General features: G+C 35.4%; 1 protein-coding gene across 6 annotated transcripts in view; it reads left to right on the top strand.

Moving 5' to 3' along the window:
• Positions 1-15,064, top strand: part of TTN (titin) — a 239,926-nt gene that overhangs the window by 109,329 nt on the left and 115,533 nt on the right. For 4 of the 6 annotated variants that reach the window (XM_085552613.1, XM_085552612.1, XM_085552611.1 and 1 more), the window contains 24 exons: positions 119-202; positions 488-565; positions 776-859; positions 1,085-1,168; positions 1,394-1,729; positions 2,315-2,395; positions 3,181-3,264; positions 3,731-3,796; positions 4,274-4,357; positions 5,053-5,133; positions 5,334-5,414; positions 5,989-6,060; positions 6,596-6,676; positions 6,897-6,995; positions 7,192-7,272; positions 8,221-8,301; positions 8,829-8,906; positions 9,541-9,621; positions 9,964-10,047; positions 10,356-10,445; positions 11,165-12,787; positions 12,889-12,972; positions 13,204-13,287; positions 14,102-14,185. In XM_085552613.1, the coding sequence (XP_085408739.1) occupies positions 119-202; positions 488-565; positions 776-859; positions 1,085-1,168; positions 1,394-1,729; positions 2,315-2,395; positions 3,181-3,264; positions 3,731-3,796; positions 4,274-4,357; positions 5,053-5,133; positions 5,334-5,414; positions 5,989-6,060; positions 6,596-6,676; positions 6,897-6,995; positions 7,192-7,272; positions 8,221-8,301; positions 8,829-8,906; positions 9,541-9,621; positions 9,964-10,047; positions 10,356-10,445; positions 11,165-12,787; positions 12,889-12,972; positions 13,204-13,287; positions 14,102-14,185 (3,765 nt within the window). The remainder of the gene's footprint in view (positions 1-118; positions 203-487; positions 566-775; positions 860-1,084; positions 1,169-1,393; positions 1,730-2,314; positions 2,396-3,180; positions 3,265-3,730; positions 3,797-4,273; positions 4,358-5,052; positions 5,134-5,333; positions 5,415-5,988; positions 6,061-6,595; positions 6,677-6,896; positions 6,996-7,191; positions 7,273-8,220; positions 8,302-8,828; positions 8,907-9,540; positions 9,622-9,963; positions 10,048-10,355; positions 10,446-11,164; positions 12,788-12,888; positions 12,973-13,203; positions 13,288-14,101; positions 14,186-15,064) is intronic. The other 2 variants (XM_085552615.1, XM_085552614.1) reach the window with 2 other exon arrangements.

Genomic DNA, 15,064 nt, shown 5'->3' with positions numbered 1-15,064 from the left:
TCCCCGAGCTTTATGTAAATCTTAACTATCTTAGTGGGGAGTTTGTGATATTGTTTCATGTTTCTTAGTGTCTGAAGATAATTTCTAAATTTGATTGCAAAATATAATATCTTTAAAGAGCTGGAGATTCCTAAGAAACCTGTCCCAAAAGAAAAACTACCTGTAACCACTCCTGACAAAATGGAGCTTCCTCCAGCAAAAGGTATATAAATTAATAACTAGGAAAAATAATCTGTTGTTGTTCTCATTCAGTAGCAATGTTTGTTTTATGTTGCTTGTAACTTGTGTTATTTTTGTGTCTTTCTGTATTGATGTCTCAGAGTGTCTGTCAGATTCCTGACAAATAATAACATCCAAAATAATTGAACTTTTTCAGAAAGTCTGCCCATGTCTTTGTTTTTATTTCATTATGTGTATATCTGTTTTTTGTAGTCTTGTTGTTATTACTGGTAGATGACATTCTAAATTGAAAATAATATCTTTTAAGTGCCTCAGATACCTGAGAAACCTGTTCCAGAAGAGAAGGTACCTGTCCCTAAAAAGGTGCCGGTCCTACCAGAAAAAGGTATTGCATTTATAAATGCAGTGCGTCCGATTGATAGCATTCTTCTTACAAGCTGAGCTTAGCACAAGACTTTTAGCATGTCTGTATTGTACTGAGTTTGTCACTTCACTGTTTGTTTGTGAGTTTCTGTTCTGCTGTTGGAAAGTGTCTTGTTTTGTGTCTATTTAAAAACTGCAACAAGAATGCTGAAGTCAGATCATATCTTTAAAGTACCCAAGGTGCCTAAGAAAGTTGTTCCTGAAGAGAAGGTAGCTGTTACCCCTCCTGAAAAAGTGGAAGTTCCTACTGCAAAAGGTACATGTACTCCAGATTATCATTAATATTCATGATAAAAAGACTCTTGACCTTCTTCTAACTTTTGTCTGTCGTATGAGATTTCTTCTCTAATTTATGTTAAAATTCTTCATTATCAATGTTTGCATGGTAAAGTCATTAAGCTGTTTATTGTCCATATGTTTGTTAATTGTATTGCTTTAAGTTTTTCCTTCTAATTGCTAAAAGAAAATCATGTTTTTAAAGTCCCTGAGATGCGTAAAAGAGCTGTTGCAGAAGAGAAAGCACCGGCCATCGTTCCCAAACCCAAAGAACCACCACCAAGTAAAGGTACAGATATATTTCTTTCTTCCAAATGTTTTTTTTTTTCCTCTTCCTTCCTAAAATCTTTTGGAATATGCAAGATTTCTGGAGCATATTCTTAAATTTTGAAGTAAATAGAGCTTGTGGTTATCATGAATATTTTCTGTTCTGCATGGATGGTCTGTGTGGATGGTCAACTGTGAATGAAATGTAATAACTGTAAAGGTACTAACAATAATACTATCTCTAAAGTGCCAGAAATACCCAAGAAACCCATTCAGAAAGTCCCTGCTCCAGCTCCTGTTCCTGCAGCAGAGAAATATGAATATTCTTATGAGGAGTATGAGAAGTATGAGACATATGAAAGTATCGAAGAGTTTGAGGGGGTTCAGGAAAGTGAAGAAATTGAAGCATATGAGGAACCTGAAGAACCTGAGAGATACAGAGAAATGCAAGAACAGGAGTATGAACTGGAGGCTGAAGAGAAGGAAGATATCTATGAGAAGTATGAGTTTAGGGAAAAAGAAGAGATCTATGAGAAATATGAGGAAGCATATGAGGAAACTTATGAAATCCCACCAGTTATAGGTACATTATGTCATTTCTTTATTCTTATCATTGCTTGTTAAGTTTCCAGCTACAACTTAAGCCTCCCTTCTTTATATTTTTCCCTGTTTGTACTACTGTGTCTGTCTGCAGCTGCTGCTGCTGAACCCATTCCCTCTTGCTAAGGAATTCTTCCCTCCAGAGTGGAATGGAAAGACTGAACCAGTGTAGATGTGATACAAACAAAGTAAATGATAGTTTTCTGAAGCAATTCAGCTTCAGTCTGGATTCAGTGCTATTATGTGTCATTATGTTTCCTTTGGACATTTTAGCTCCCACCAGTCATGGAGCTGTTAAAATTCAGGCACGGCTTTCCTTCTTTTATGTGTGATTATAAGATCACAGAACCCACCATGCTAATCAGAAATACTATCTGAAGTGTACCAAAAAGATGTACACTTTCATTCCCTAGCTGCCATTGCTCAGGTTCTGAGAATAATGGCTGTTCTCTTGACACCATAGATTAGATGATTCTTCTAAAATAAGTGATTATTCTGCTTTCTGACTTTGTATCTGTTGTAATTCCTCAAAACTAACTTAAAACCCCTATTGAAATATTTCTTAAAGTACCTGAGGTGCCTAAAAGACCTCTGCCAGAAGAAAAAGTACCTGTTCCTGTTCCCAAAAAAGAAGCTCCGCCAGCTAAAGGTACATGAGCTTTAAGAGGAATTTGAAAATGCAGCCTTCTGTCTTCTCAGAATTCACAAATGCAGTAAATTCCCTATTCTGATTGACTATTAAATACCTAATGTTTTTTTCCAGAATTATCAATGCCTGGGATTAAGATACTAAAAAGATAAATACTTATTTAACAAATCAGAACTTAGACAAATTCTTTCCGAGGGCAAAGGCATTTAGAGGAGGAGCTCCAATATTTAATTTTTGCTGTCAGAGTATTAATGACATTTTATATCAAAGTATTGAAAACAAATGAATGTATAAATTAACAGAAGTCTATCAAGCAAACTCTAGTTTTCCAGAGAATCCCAGAAGACAATTACTTTCTTCAACCTAACTATATACTGGAGTGAATTTGATATTGATATGTGTTCTCTGTGTCAGTCTCCACAAAGACTGTGCTAAGAACAGCAATGTTCAGTGCATGTTAGTAGAATTCCTGTCATAGTCCAGAGTTCTTTTCTGTTCAGAGCTCTTAATTTGCCAGAAGCCCACTTTGCAGTCAGTTTTTTGTTAAGGCCCATCCTACTGTTCTGAGTTAACCAAACAGCTGTGTGAATCCATGCCAAACAGCTGAGAAGAATGGCTCTTAAGGCTAACACTCAGTTGCAACCAAGGGCACTCTATTTTGTATTTTTCTAATTTTAACTACTCTTCTCTGACTCTTTGCTTTGTTTGCATTTTTTATTAATGCTTATTCTTATGTACTATTACTACTGCAAAAATTCTTAAAAACATCACAAATATCTTTAAAGTGCCAGCGCTGCCAAAGAAACCTGTTCCAAAGGAGAAAGTAGTACCTGCTGTTCCTAAAAAGGAAATGGTTCCACCAGCTGAAGGTATATTTCTTCTGTGTTGTCCTCGTGAATCGTGAACTCCAATTTCAGTCTTTTGTCTTTGTTATTCACTGAGAAAGATGTGTCTGAGTTTTATGTCTCTGTGAAGCTCTACTCAGCTGTTTGTGAATGAGTCATTTTTGGCCTGTTTGTTTCAAGTCAACTGTTGAAAAGGCAGGAGTGTTGCTTTGAAAAAACATGTGCCTTATTCTTTAAGTTCAGAAGTAAGAGTTCTTTTGGTCCTTCTGAAAAGGATGCAGATTCCATCAGCTAAAAATATGTCTGTCTTTAGAGAAAATGTTTTAAGTATGTTATTCTTCTGTCTAATCTTCAGAATTAACAAATATTCTGTCAGGAAGAATTTAATTTTTTGTTGCTTTGTGAGTCTGTCTTAGGTTTGCTTTTTTTTTTGTTTTCTAACTTCTTCCAAATAAATTTAAAAACCCTAAAAGGAAATAATATCTTAAAGGGCCAGCTGTTATCAAAAGAGCTGTCCCAGAAGAAAAGAAACCTACACGTGCACCTGAAATGAAAGGTAAAGGAACCTTTACTATGAAATTTTATGGAAAGGAAACATTTGGACTGTTTTTATCAACTAACATCTTCTAAAATGATCCTCATGTTCTTTACACCATGAGATGGTGTAATTTAGTCTCTGTTGCTTGAGCTCTGAGTGCTCTCATTCAAAGACACAAAAACTTAATTTTTGTCACATTGTTGTGAATTTAGTTTAAACTGGGAGTTTAAACCAAGTATAATGTTCACGATATTTCTAGAGAAGTAATAGCACAAGAGCTAGTAAGTTCAAACCACTGAGGTTATTATGTGTGTCAGAAGGAAAAGCAAGAAGACAGAGTGAGCCCAAGACAGTTCTTGACTGTATGTTCTTTCATCAAAATGCTCAGTTTTGGGGAATTCAGAAGAACTTAGTGATCTGGGTTACTTTCTCATTGTGACTTTAAAAATTGAAAATTATTCTGAGGTTACTGAAAAAAGGTAATATCTTTTCAAGTTCCTGAGACTGATAAGAGAGCTGTACTTGGAGACAAAGTACCCATCTTAATTCCTAAAGAAGACGAGGCTCCTTTATATGAAGGTACTTCAGTGACACATCTACTGAGCAGTAAATTGCAGAGAATTCCTTGATTCACATTCTAAGTTGTTTTGTAAAACATGAGTCATTTCCTTATTTTGTTTGGATTACTTAAAAGTAATTTCCATGATTATCTTTGAGACTCTCTCTGCCCCTAACACTTAGATATAATATGCAACAGTTCTCTTTTGTCACCTATTGTTGGATAAAATAAAATAAATATAAATAAGAGATAAATTAAACTTCTGATCTGGGGGAAAAAATAAAATCAGCTATATTAGAAAAACAACAACAAACAAAAAACAGACAAACAAAAAACAAAAAAGAAAATGAACAAAGAAGGACTGAAGCATATGCTATCTTTAGAGTTGATCTGAGTGTGACTTCAGTCATTTTTTTAGCTGGAATATAAATGCTTAATCTCAGATTTGCATGTGGGAAATTCAACTGAAACACAGTATTGCATCTAAAACAAGAAATTAATGGTTAGAAAACATAATGTAATATTTTTATAAAATTGTATTTTACTCACTGGGAATGAGCGTTTCTAATAAGTGTAGGCAAATGATCAGGTTGAAATTGAATATTTAAATAATTTATGTTCAAACAGTCCTTTGTCTGTATTAGTCTGTGGATTTTAAGCATTGTTTCTAATCTTGTCTTGTAAATAATACTAAAATATACTAATATCTTTAAAGAGACAGAATTTTATGAAGATGTTCCAGCAGAAGAGCTCCCTGCTATTATTCCCATTATACCAGAAACTCCAGCACCTAAAGGTACACTATTAAAATAAAATTAAAAAGCAACATGCGTAATAATAAACAAGTCAGCTATTCATCCCATCATCACTCCATCTTTGCTTCAGTCACTTATGTTCTCATTCTAATGTTTCATTAGAGACTAGGTGTCTATCATTTGTTCTTTGTTTTGTTACTTACATTTTGTTAATGTTCTTAAAAATGTAATATCTTTGAAGCACCTGCAGTGACAAAGAAAACAGTCTCACTTAAGAAAATACCTGCTGCTGTGCCTAAAGAAGAAGCTCCTCCACCTCAAGGTATATGATCTCATAACAGAATTTTTTCTAATCTCTTTAAAAATTGAGGTAACAAATAAGAAATCCAACACATGTCTTTTTACTGAACAGCAGTAGGAGGTGCTGTACACACAGTTTTCTTCCATTTGATCTCTTATTGCATGAGTAAGTTACATTCTGTATCTGAGGAAGAGAACGTGCACACAAGGGAATTAAAGGCAATCATTTTGCTAAGACAAATAGAAGCACTCTTCAAGTCTTAAACTAATGAGCACTTGCCAATGCAATAATTCATAATTTAGGAAAACAAAAAGAAAGTAAGAGGGAAAAAAAAATAGGAAAAAAAAAAAAAAAAAGAAAAGAAAAAAAAAAAAAGGAACATCTGTTATCTTTTCAAACATTACCAAAATCAAACCTGTAAGTGCCAGGAGTTACAAAAATAAAAATGCATAATCCTAAGTTGCCACACTGTATTTACAGCTTAAGACCATGTATTTTTATACTGTTCTAGTAGCTTTTTTTTTATTGTTTTGCAACTGTACTACTTATTTCCTAGTTCAAATTTGTAAAATAATATGTTTTTAAATTTCTGAAGTACCAAAGAAAGCTGTCCACAAAGAAAAACTGCCTTCTGCTCCACCAAAAGAAGCAGCTTCACGTCTTAAAGGTACAAAACATTTAAGTGGGATTTGAAGAATAAGAGATCTGTTTTCGTGTATCTGTCTTTAACAGCATTGAGAATACTTCATGTACTACAACCTGGAGTTTAGTTAGCAGATGCAGTATAAACCTGAATAAAAAATAAAAATCACTTGGACTTGTGCTTTAGAAAAAAAATGGTAGTTCAGCTTTGAAGCAAATGAAGGAAGGAACTCCCAAGGAAAAATAATAATTAAAATAAACAACAAATTTAAAAAGTGGCAGGGAATAGTTAGAGAGGTATGACCAAGGAAGTAGATCAGTTAAGGACACATCACACACCTTCTTGCAATGTGCAGAGATTTTATGGCCGTACAGAAAGTCATCATTTGTGGGGTTTTATTTCCCCTTGTTCCAAATAAATCTGATTTTGAGAGTAGACAAAAAATAGACCTGTTCATATTAAGATAAGCTTGGAGATCTGGTTTTCTTTGTCTTTCTTACTGTCTTGTCTGAATATGGAATTCTAAGTTAATTTAAAAGTTATACTAATATCTTTCAAGTACATGAAGTTTATGAAGAAATATACATAGAAGAAGAAATTTCTACTGTTCATAGAGAAGAGGAGGCTCCACCACCTAGAGGTACATGAACTTCTTGATCATATCTTATCTGCAATTTGCAAATTAACGACCTTCAAGAAAAATTTAATTATTCATGTTCATAGTCCAGATCTTGTTCAATGTAATTAATATTTGTGTTGATTCTCTTTGTTCTTTACTTCCAATTTAATACTTGGTATTTTTTGTATAAGTTGTATTTCTTTTCTATAAAAATTCTTAAAATGAACTAATATCTTTAAAGTGCCTGCAGTTGTGAAAGTTGCTCCTGAAAAGCCTTTTGCTGTGCCTAAAAAAACAGAACCTATTCCTGTGTCTAGAAAGCCAGAATCATCATCTAAAGGTACTACTGTAGTACATTAAAACTGAGATCTTGTCATCTTTTGCTCATGTTTTGTGCTTCTTACTTGCTTAATAGTTAGTAATCAACCTGTGTGAAATGTGTCATGTTGTGTATGTCAGTTTTCATGTTTTTCTACTAGTCTTATTTATTTGTATGTATGAAATCATAAAATTAAAACCAGTAAATATCTTTCAAGTGCCTGAAGTGCCCACAAAAGTTATCCCTGAAGAGAAGCCCATCCCTCTGTCTAAAAAACCAGAAGCTCCACCCACCAAAGGTATAGGCCAACATATCCTTTCTTTCTCCTTTTTCTTCAGCTTTCTTCTGTCTCATTTTGCTGTTGTCCAAATGTTGAAAAACAATTGAATTTGGTGATTTCTTCTACCCAAGAACAATCCATTGCAGTGCAGTACAGAAATTACATCAGATAATTATCAGAAGGGCTAAGAGCAATAAGGAAAACTTTAGCTGAGTCAATAGGCAGCAAGATTTACAAAATAAACATATTCACTTTATGGTTATTAATAAATACTGTAAAAACCTTCAGAAATTCCACAGTACTCAAGCTTTCACGTTGCTCATGTTAAACTTACTGATTAATTTTTGAATAGAAATAGTATTCAGCTCTGAAAACAGTTGTTACATTTCATTCAGGTATTTTGGAAGGCTGTTTGATTGAGCATTTTGTCATATGTCACTACTTAACGACGAAAGTCTCCCAGTAAAGCTGCTTCAAACCGTTCTTTGTCAGAGGAGAAGAACCAGTGAAACTGTTTCAAACATGTAACTGTTGTCAGACTGTCCTTTCACATCTCCTTGTTCTGTTCTACTTCTCTGTAATGTATGTTTTATTTTTCTAATTCCCAAAAGTACATATCTTTAAAGAATCCTAAGAAACATGTCTCAGAAGAGGTGCCTTTTGCCATACCAAAAAAGACAGGAATACCACCTAAAGGCTGTATGTCAACAATGGTTAAACCCTAAGAAGATTTCTCTTTCTCTTGGGCAGAAGGGTTTACATTAAAATAAAATCCATTCTGTGTTCCTTACTTATAAGTTTTCCTAGTAGTACATAGTAATATACAACGTTTCCTGCATTGCATATCTAATTTCAGATCCATTCTTATGAATCATTCTACTATACTTCTTCTGATGCTCTTTCCTCTAAACAATTAACATATTTTTAAATGCTTTAAAAATAACAAAACTATTATTTTCTTTAAAGTGCCAGATGTGTCCAAGAAAATTCCAGAAGAGAAAGTACCCATCAGTGTGCCAAAAAAACCAGAGCCATCACCAGTCAAAGGTATCTTTCATATGTAGAACTAAAGTTGGGAAGAAAAAGCATCTAACAAGATTGTTTCAATTAGCTTCTGATTATCCTGTTGTGCTATTCTACTATATTTATTTTCTGTGGAGATAGTTCTATATATGCTACTGCTTTGAAAAATCTCTTCTTTTGGGTGTGATTAGTGTATTAGTGAGTTAGAAATACTGATATCATTGGGCAGCTATGAGACTGATCCTTGAGTGCCACAGCAGAAATCTTTAAGGGAAAGCAGTGCTTCTGTAATCCAAAATACTGATGACTAACAGTAAAAATATAAGCTCCAGAAGAACGTTTATAAACATCTATGTACAGAGTGATACAGATGCCTAACAGAAGAGAAAACCCTCAGACTTTACAGGGACACTAAGTACTAGCCTTGTTTCAGTAAAAATGCAATTCCATTAGGCCTTTTCCTAATTTGCAGTTTCTACTAACAAGAACGTAGTTTTGAACATAGCTGTAAAATTCTATAAAACGACTGAAAATAATCTCTTTTCTTAAAGAGCCTGAAGTGCCCAAGAAAATAGAAGAGAAAATCAAAGTTTCTGAGCGTAAAAAGCCAGAAGTACCCCCAGCTAAAGGTACTTGGCATTAATAAAAACATGAAAATAATTTTTTCTCCTTTCACTGATAAGATCTTTTTGATACTATTTAGCCATCTTTTCTACTTCATAAAATCTGGGTAACCAACTCTTTTCCTCTTGATACTTTCAAATGTATCCCATTCAAGATTGAGAGCAAAAGGCCTCTTTGGTAAAGGATATTATCTCTGCTTGATGCTCCCTAGTGTCCTTTTGGATCTTTTTTTAAATTTTATTTTATGACATTTAAATTTAGTCAGATATTAAGGATTAACATTAGTTTTAATTTTAAGGTACCAGACATGCCCAAAAAAAGATGCAGAAAAGAAAATTCTGGTTGTGGAGCCTAAAAAATAGAAGTGCATCCAGCAAAGTTATTTGCCATTATGAAACAAAGCAACAGAATGAGAAATATCACCTACATTGTTTTACAGCTATAGAAGACAATACGCAAAACCTTTGTGTGATTTTTCTTCTGTTGTCTAAGCTTATGTGAACAAATGTGCTGATTTTTATTGTGAGAAAAAGGATAAATGTATCTTGATAATTGGTGGCCTGACTAGTACAGTTACACTGTTATGCTTTAATGCTGTTTATGAAATTCTCGTAGTAAAAATAATTAATGTTTTTCAAGTGCCTGAGGTACCAAAGAAAGTGGTCCAAGAAGAGATTTCAGTTAAAGTACCAAAGAAACCAGAACCTCCACCAGCTAAAGGTAACTGCTGTACATGATTAATTAAAGAGAAACCTTTTGTTGTCTGGACTGTGATTTTAATCAATTTATTTTCTCTAATTATAAATACTCTACATTTTTGTTGATTCAGCTGTAATTTTTAAATGTGAGAGACAGAGAAGCAAAAGAGTTAACCTTTTTGTTGTCAGTAACAAACCATTGCCTAAGACAAAATTTTCTATAGCCAAAGAAAAAAAAAAATTGATACTCAAAACCAAAACTACTGTTGTTTTTGATGACCTCAAGTTATATTTTTCTTATGTCCAAAGTGGTAAGAATACTGTTTAAATTTCTTACAAATAACATGGATTACTTTCTTTTAAGTGCCTGAAGTACCCAAGAAGGTGGTTCCAGAAGAAAAAGTGCATGTTGAAGTTCCTAAAAAACCAGAACCTCCACCACCTAAAGGTATATATTAGTACTGAAAAAATTGCATAGAAAATTTAATTAGTTTATCTGAATATTACCTTTAAAAGTCTGTTTTCACCTTTGCTCTATTCTAATATTCATAAGTGTTACTGTTTGTGTTGTTTTCTTCCTTTGTGTATAACTCTCACTAAGTAACGGTGGCTATTACTGGTGCACATCAAACAATATTAAAACACACATTGGCTGTTTATAAGAGGGGTTTTTTTCCTGATAATGTTCTCCTTTGAGCTATATTAAATTACAATTCTTCAAATTTCTGAAAGTAAAACAAATAAATATTTTCCAAGAACCTGAGGTGCCGAAGAAGATTGTTCCAGAGAAGAAAATACCAGAACCTGTGGCTGTACCTGAAAAACCAGAACCTCTACCAGTGAAAGGTAAGTCTCAACATTAGTAAAATAATAAAAGCAATATTTTTCCACTTTTCTTTAATTTTATCATTTTCCAGGCCCTCTGATTCTGAGATCCCATTTGTTCTATGTATCTGGATATGTCTCTGAATATGCTTAGGTGGATTTTTTAGAAGAATAGTGAAGTATTTTGGATGTGTGAATTACCCATCTTCTTTACTCAAACCCTTCTTACTATGCACTTTGGTTAATAAAAACAGTGATAACTAATATCTTTAAAGTGGTAGCAGCAGAAGAAAAGTATTCATTCTAGCAACTAACAGCAGACCATGTTGATGTTTTTGAAGTACCAGAAGGTCTACCAAGAAAAGCAATATGGCATCACTCAGTTCTTGAGTCTTCAGTTTGTATGATTAATATCTTTTAATAATAATATGTGCAGTATTACTAATATCTTTTGTCCTGTAAACTTTGTTCATAAATATTGTGATTTTTTAATTTATTTATAGCTTAAGTTACACTATCAGTGCATATATACGCCCGCATATGGTGATGTGAAGTGTGTGTGTATTTGAAATGAGAAAAGTGAGTGTGTTATATCTATCATTAAACAAGCTAACATAAATGCTTGAAAAATTTTAATGTTTTCATTGCAATTGTGTCTTTATGTATTTTTATTTACTTGAAGTTGTTATGAGTTTGAGCAATCATTAAACTCAAAACTAATATCTTTTATATACATGAAGTGACCAAGACAACTGTCCCAGACAAGAAAGTACCTGTTGCTGTTTCTCAAAAAGCAAAGGCCATTTCAAGACCCCCCAAAACAAAGCCCTTTGAGGCACCTCAAGAACTACAACCTGTGCCTGTGGTGCAAAAAGCAGTGCCTGATGTGTTGCCTAAGGTTACAGGGCCTTTTGTGGCTCCCCCAAAACCAGAGCTTTTTGTGGCTGCAGAGGAGTGTGAGACTGTTCTGGTACAACTAAAAACAGAACTTGTGGCATCTGAGGAAACAAAGCCAGCTGTGACAGCCCAAAGAGCAAAGCTTTTTGTGGCAGCGGAGGAGTCTGAGACTGTTTTGGTACAACAACAAACAGAACTTGTTGCGGCATCTGAGGAAACAAAGCCAGCTGTGGCAGCCCAAAAAGCAAAGCTTTTTGTGGCAGAGGAGGAGTCTGAGACTGTTTTGGTACAACAAACAGAACTTGTTGCGGCATCTGAGGAAACAAAGCCAGCTGTGGCAGCCCAAAAAGCAAAGCTTTTTGTGGCAGAGGAGGAGTCTGAGACTGTTTTGGTACAACAAACAGAACTTGTTGCGGCATCTGAGGAAACAAAGCCAGCTGTGACAGCCCAAAAAGCAGAGCTTTTTGTGGCAGCAGAGGAGTCTGAGACTGTTTTGGTACAACAACAAACAGAACTTGTTGCGGCATCTGAGGAAACAAAGCCAGCTGTGGCAGCCCAAAAAGCAAAGCTTTTTGTGGCAGCGGAGGAGTCTGAGACTGTTTTGGTGCAACAACAAACAGAACTTGTGGCATATGAAGAAGTAAAGCCAGTTGTGGAAGCCCAAAAAGCAGAGCTTTTTGTGGCAGCAGAGGAGTCTGAGACTGTTTTGGTACAGCAGAAAACAGAACTTGTGGCATCTGAGGAAACAAAGCCAACTGAGGCAGCCCAAAAAACAAAGCCTTTTGTGGCAGAGGAGGAATCTAAGATTGTTTTGGTACAAAAACAAACAGAACTTGTTGCGGCATCTGAGGAAAAAAGGCCAGATGTGGAAGCCCATAAAACACAGCATTTCTTGGTGCCTGAGAAACCAGAGTTTGCTGTGGTACATGAGGGATCCAAGCCTGATGTCGCATCTCAAAAACTAAAGCATGGTGTGATGCCATCAAAACAAAAACGTGTTGCTGAACCCCGAAAACCAGAGCCATTCATGGCCCCTGAGAAACATGAGCTCTCTGTAGCACTTGATAAGTCAGAGACAGTTGCAACACGCCATAAAACAGAGCACATTGTGTCCCCCAAAACCAAACATTTGGTGGCACCCCAAAAAACAGAGCTTACTGTAACACTTGAAGAAACTGAGTTTGTTGCAGATTCCCAAAAATCAAAGCTTATTGCCGCATCTCAAAAATCAAAGTTGGTCGTGGCACACCATGAGCAAGAACCTGCCATGGTGCCTGAAGAACCAGAACCTCTTTTGGCACCCCAGAAACTAAAGCATTTTACAACAGTTCGAAAGCCAAAGGCTGAAGTGGCACCTGAGGAGCCAGAACCTATCTTGCAACCTGAAGAACTGCCACTAGCCAAGCTGGTCAAAAAGCCAGAGGCTGTTGCTGTACATAAAAAACAAGCTGCTCCACGAACAAAAGGTATATCTTATGAATAGGAAGTCTTTTTCTTGAATATAGTATGTTTCAATGCTCATATTAGAGCTTAAACACATAACTAACATATACTAATATCTTTAAAGAACCGGTAGTGCCTGAGAAGGCCGTCCCAGAAGAGAAAATTCCCGTAGCTGTTCCAGAAAAATCAGAACATCCATCAGCCAGAGGTATATACAATCATGAATACATAAACGTTCTTAATCTTCTCTTAAACATTATTTTAACCTCTTTCATTCTGTCATTTTTGAGATTTTAAATGGTGCTTGCCACAACAAATTACACTGAGTATGAGTGTGTGACAGATGGCTACGTAAGAACATTTCTCATCCTCTGTGTTTCAGTCTGTGTATTTATGTTTAGATGTATTGTAAATGTAAAATGAACTAATATCTTTGAAGTGCCTGAGATGCATGAGAGGGCTGTCCAAACGGAAGAAGAACCAACTTCGGTACCTAAAAAAGCAGGAGCTCCACTTGCTAAAGGTATATGCCATGATGAACCCCATTATTTCTGTTGTGTTTTTTTTTTTAATTACTGGGTTATTTAGAAATCTCATTTTAAACTGATTTTTTACTGTTGTAATGTGGTATCTACCATGTTAGAGTCATGTACAAAATGTGAATCATACTGGAAGTATGTCAAATGTATTTACTCAGCATATTCAGGATAAGAGATTTTCCAGAAGAAATACTAAAAAATTATTTTAGTAATATTCAAAACCTGATTACACTATAAACTGAAGCAGTGCTGTCGCATTACACTTCTTTCACTAATTCCCAAGCAAAGGCTGGAGAAATATGTTTTCTCTGTCATGAGGTTCCCACTGAACAAAATGAGAATCCACGTGTGAATTACCACTTCACAGTGATGATATCAAAGTTATAAAAATATATTTAATGAATACAAAAATACACAAATGAAAGAAGCATCTAGAGTAATATTGAAATAACAAGTGAAAAGATGATGCCAACAGCCAAGCGTTACCACATAAACAATCACAACTGGCACGTTTCAGACATTCAAGTACAGTTGGACTCCAGTTAGAGCTCGGATCAGTTCTTAAAAAGACAGTGTAGGCTTCCCACCCTGTCTCAAAAACTGAAGCTAAACAAAGAATTCCCACCTCCTGCATGACATATTTGACACCCAGCACATTCCACGTGTTTGAAGCAAAACACCCCTGTCTGTAGACACAGCAGTTTCACAGGAAAGACTGCATGAATGTTACTGATTGTCTGTTTGTCTTGTCTACTTCTGTACAACCCACTAAACTAGAATATACTAATATCTTTAAAGTGCCCAAGGTGCCCAAGAAAGTTGCTCTGGAAGAGCCCACGCCCGTAGCTGTGCCAAAAAAGCCAGAACCAGCACCAGCCCAAGGTACATGTTGCCACAAATCTGATTAAGCAGATTCTTGCTGCTGACTACCTGACATTTTTCAGTACTGTGCTGTGTGTGAATTGGGAATTCAATTGCCTGGTAGTTTTTATATGCAGCATAAGGGATATTTTGAATTTATATTTATGTTTTCAAATTCTGAATCCTCAGGCACACACACACACACACACAATAATAATAAAAAACTTTAAAAATTGATTTTTATGATGATAGTATTTTCAAAAAACTGCCAAACATTATTGTCTTACACTGAGAGAGGAAAGGTCTTCATGACTCAGTGACTGTCTCAGTGACTGTGCATCACAAGCACAAGCCTTTCAAAATAAAAAACCTGATTTTATTCAGAAATGCACATGCAGTGGGTGTTGGAAGAAGTGACATCTTATGAAGTACTAAAAACAAAATTGGACACTTTGAGTGAATACAATGCAGGAATGATTCATGAAAGACAGGAGTGGAAGTTGCTGCAGTGAGGGGAGAACAGAAAGAAGAAATAAGATAGTGAGGGTGAGATGACCCATTAGAGTGAAAGGTGTAAACAAGATGTGGAATTGGAGGAGAGAAGTAAAGATGAAGGAAGAAAAGTAGGATTTGTGTTCCTCACACTACCACTGCCTGTGCAGCTGAATGAAAGGCACCAGGAGCTTTACAAGGAAAGAGAGTAGATAAGATATGGCCATTCACAGCTGTGGTTGTTCCCAGGGATCTAACAGAGCTGAAAGTGACAGTTTATCTTTGTGGATAGGGAAGGCTTCAGAGTATGCAGAGGAATATCGTAACTTACACCTTGCCTTTGTATAACATAAGCATAACCTAAACACAGGCATTCTGTGTCTGTGCATGCTTGTGAGAGAAAGGGTT

The sequence above is a fragment of the Coturnix japonica genome, chromosome 7, assembly GCF_054131305.1.
Source record: "Coturnix japonica strain WE chromosome 7, WE-NBRP24, whole genome shotgun sequence".
In the NCBI taxonomy this organism is placed as follows: domain Eukaryota; kingdom Metazoa; phylum Chordata; class Aves; order Galliformes; family Phasianidae; genus Coturnix; species Coturnix japonica.
The sequence above is the reverse complement of the archived record's forward strand: the minus strand, read 5'-3'. Positions and strand labels throughout refer to the sequence as shown.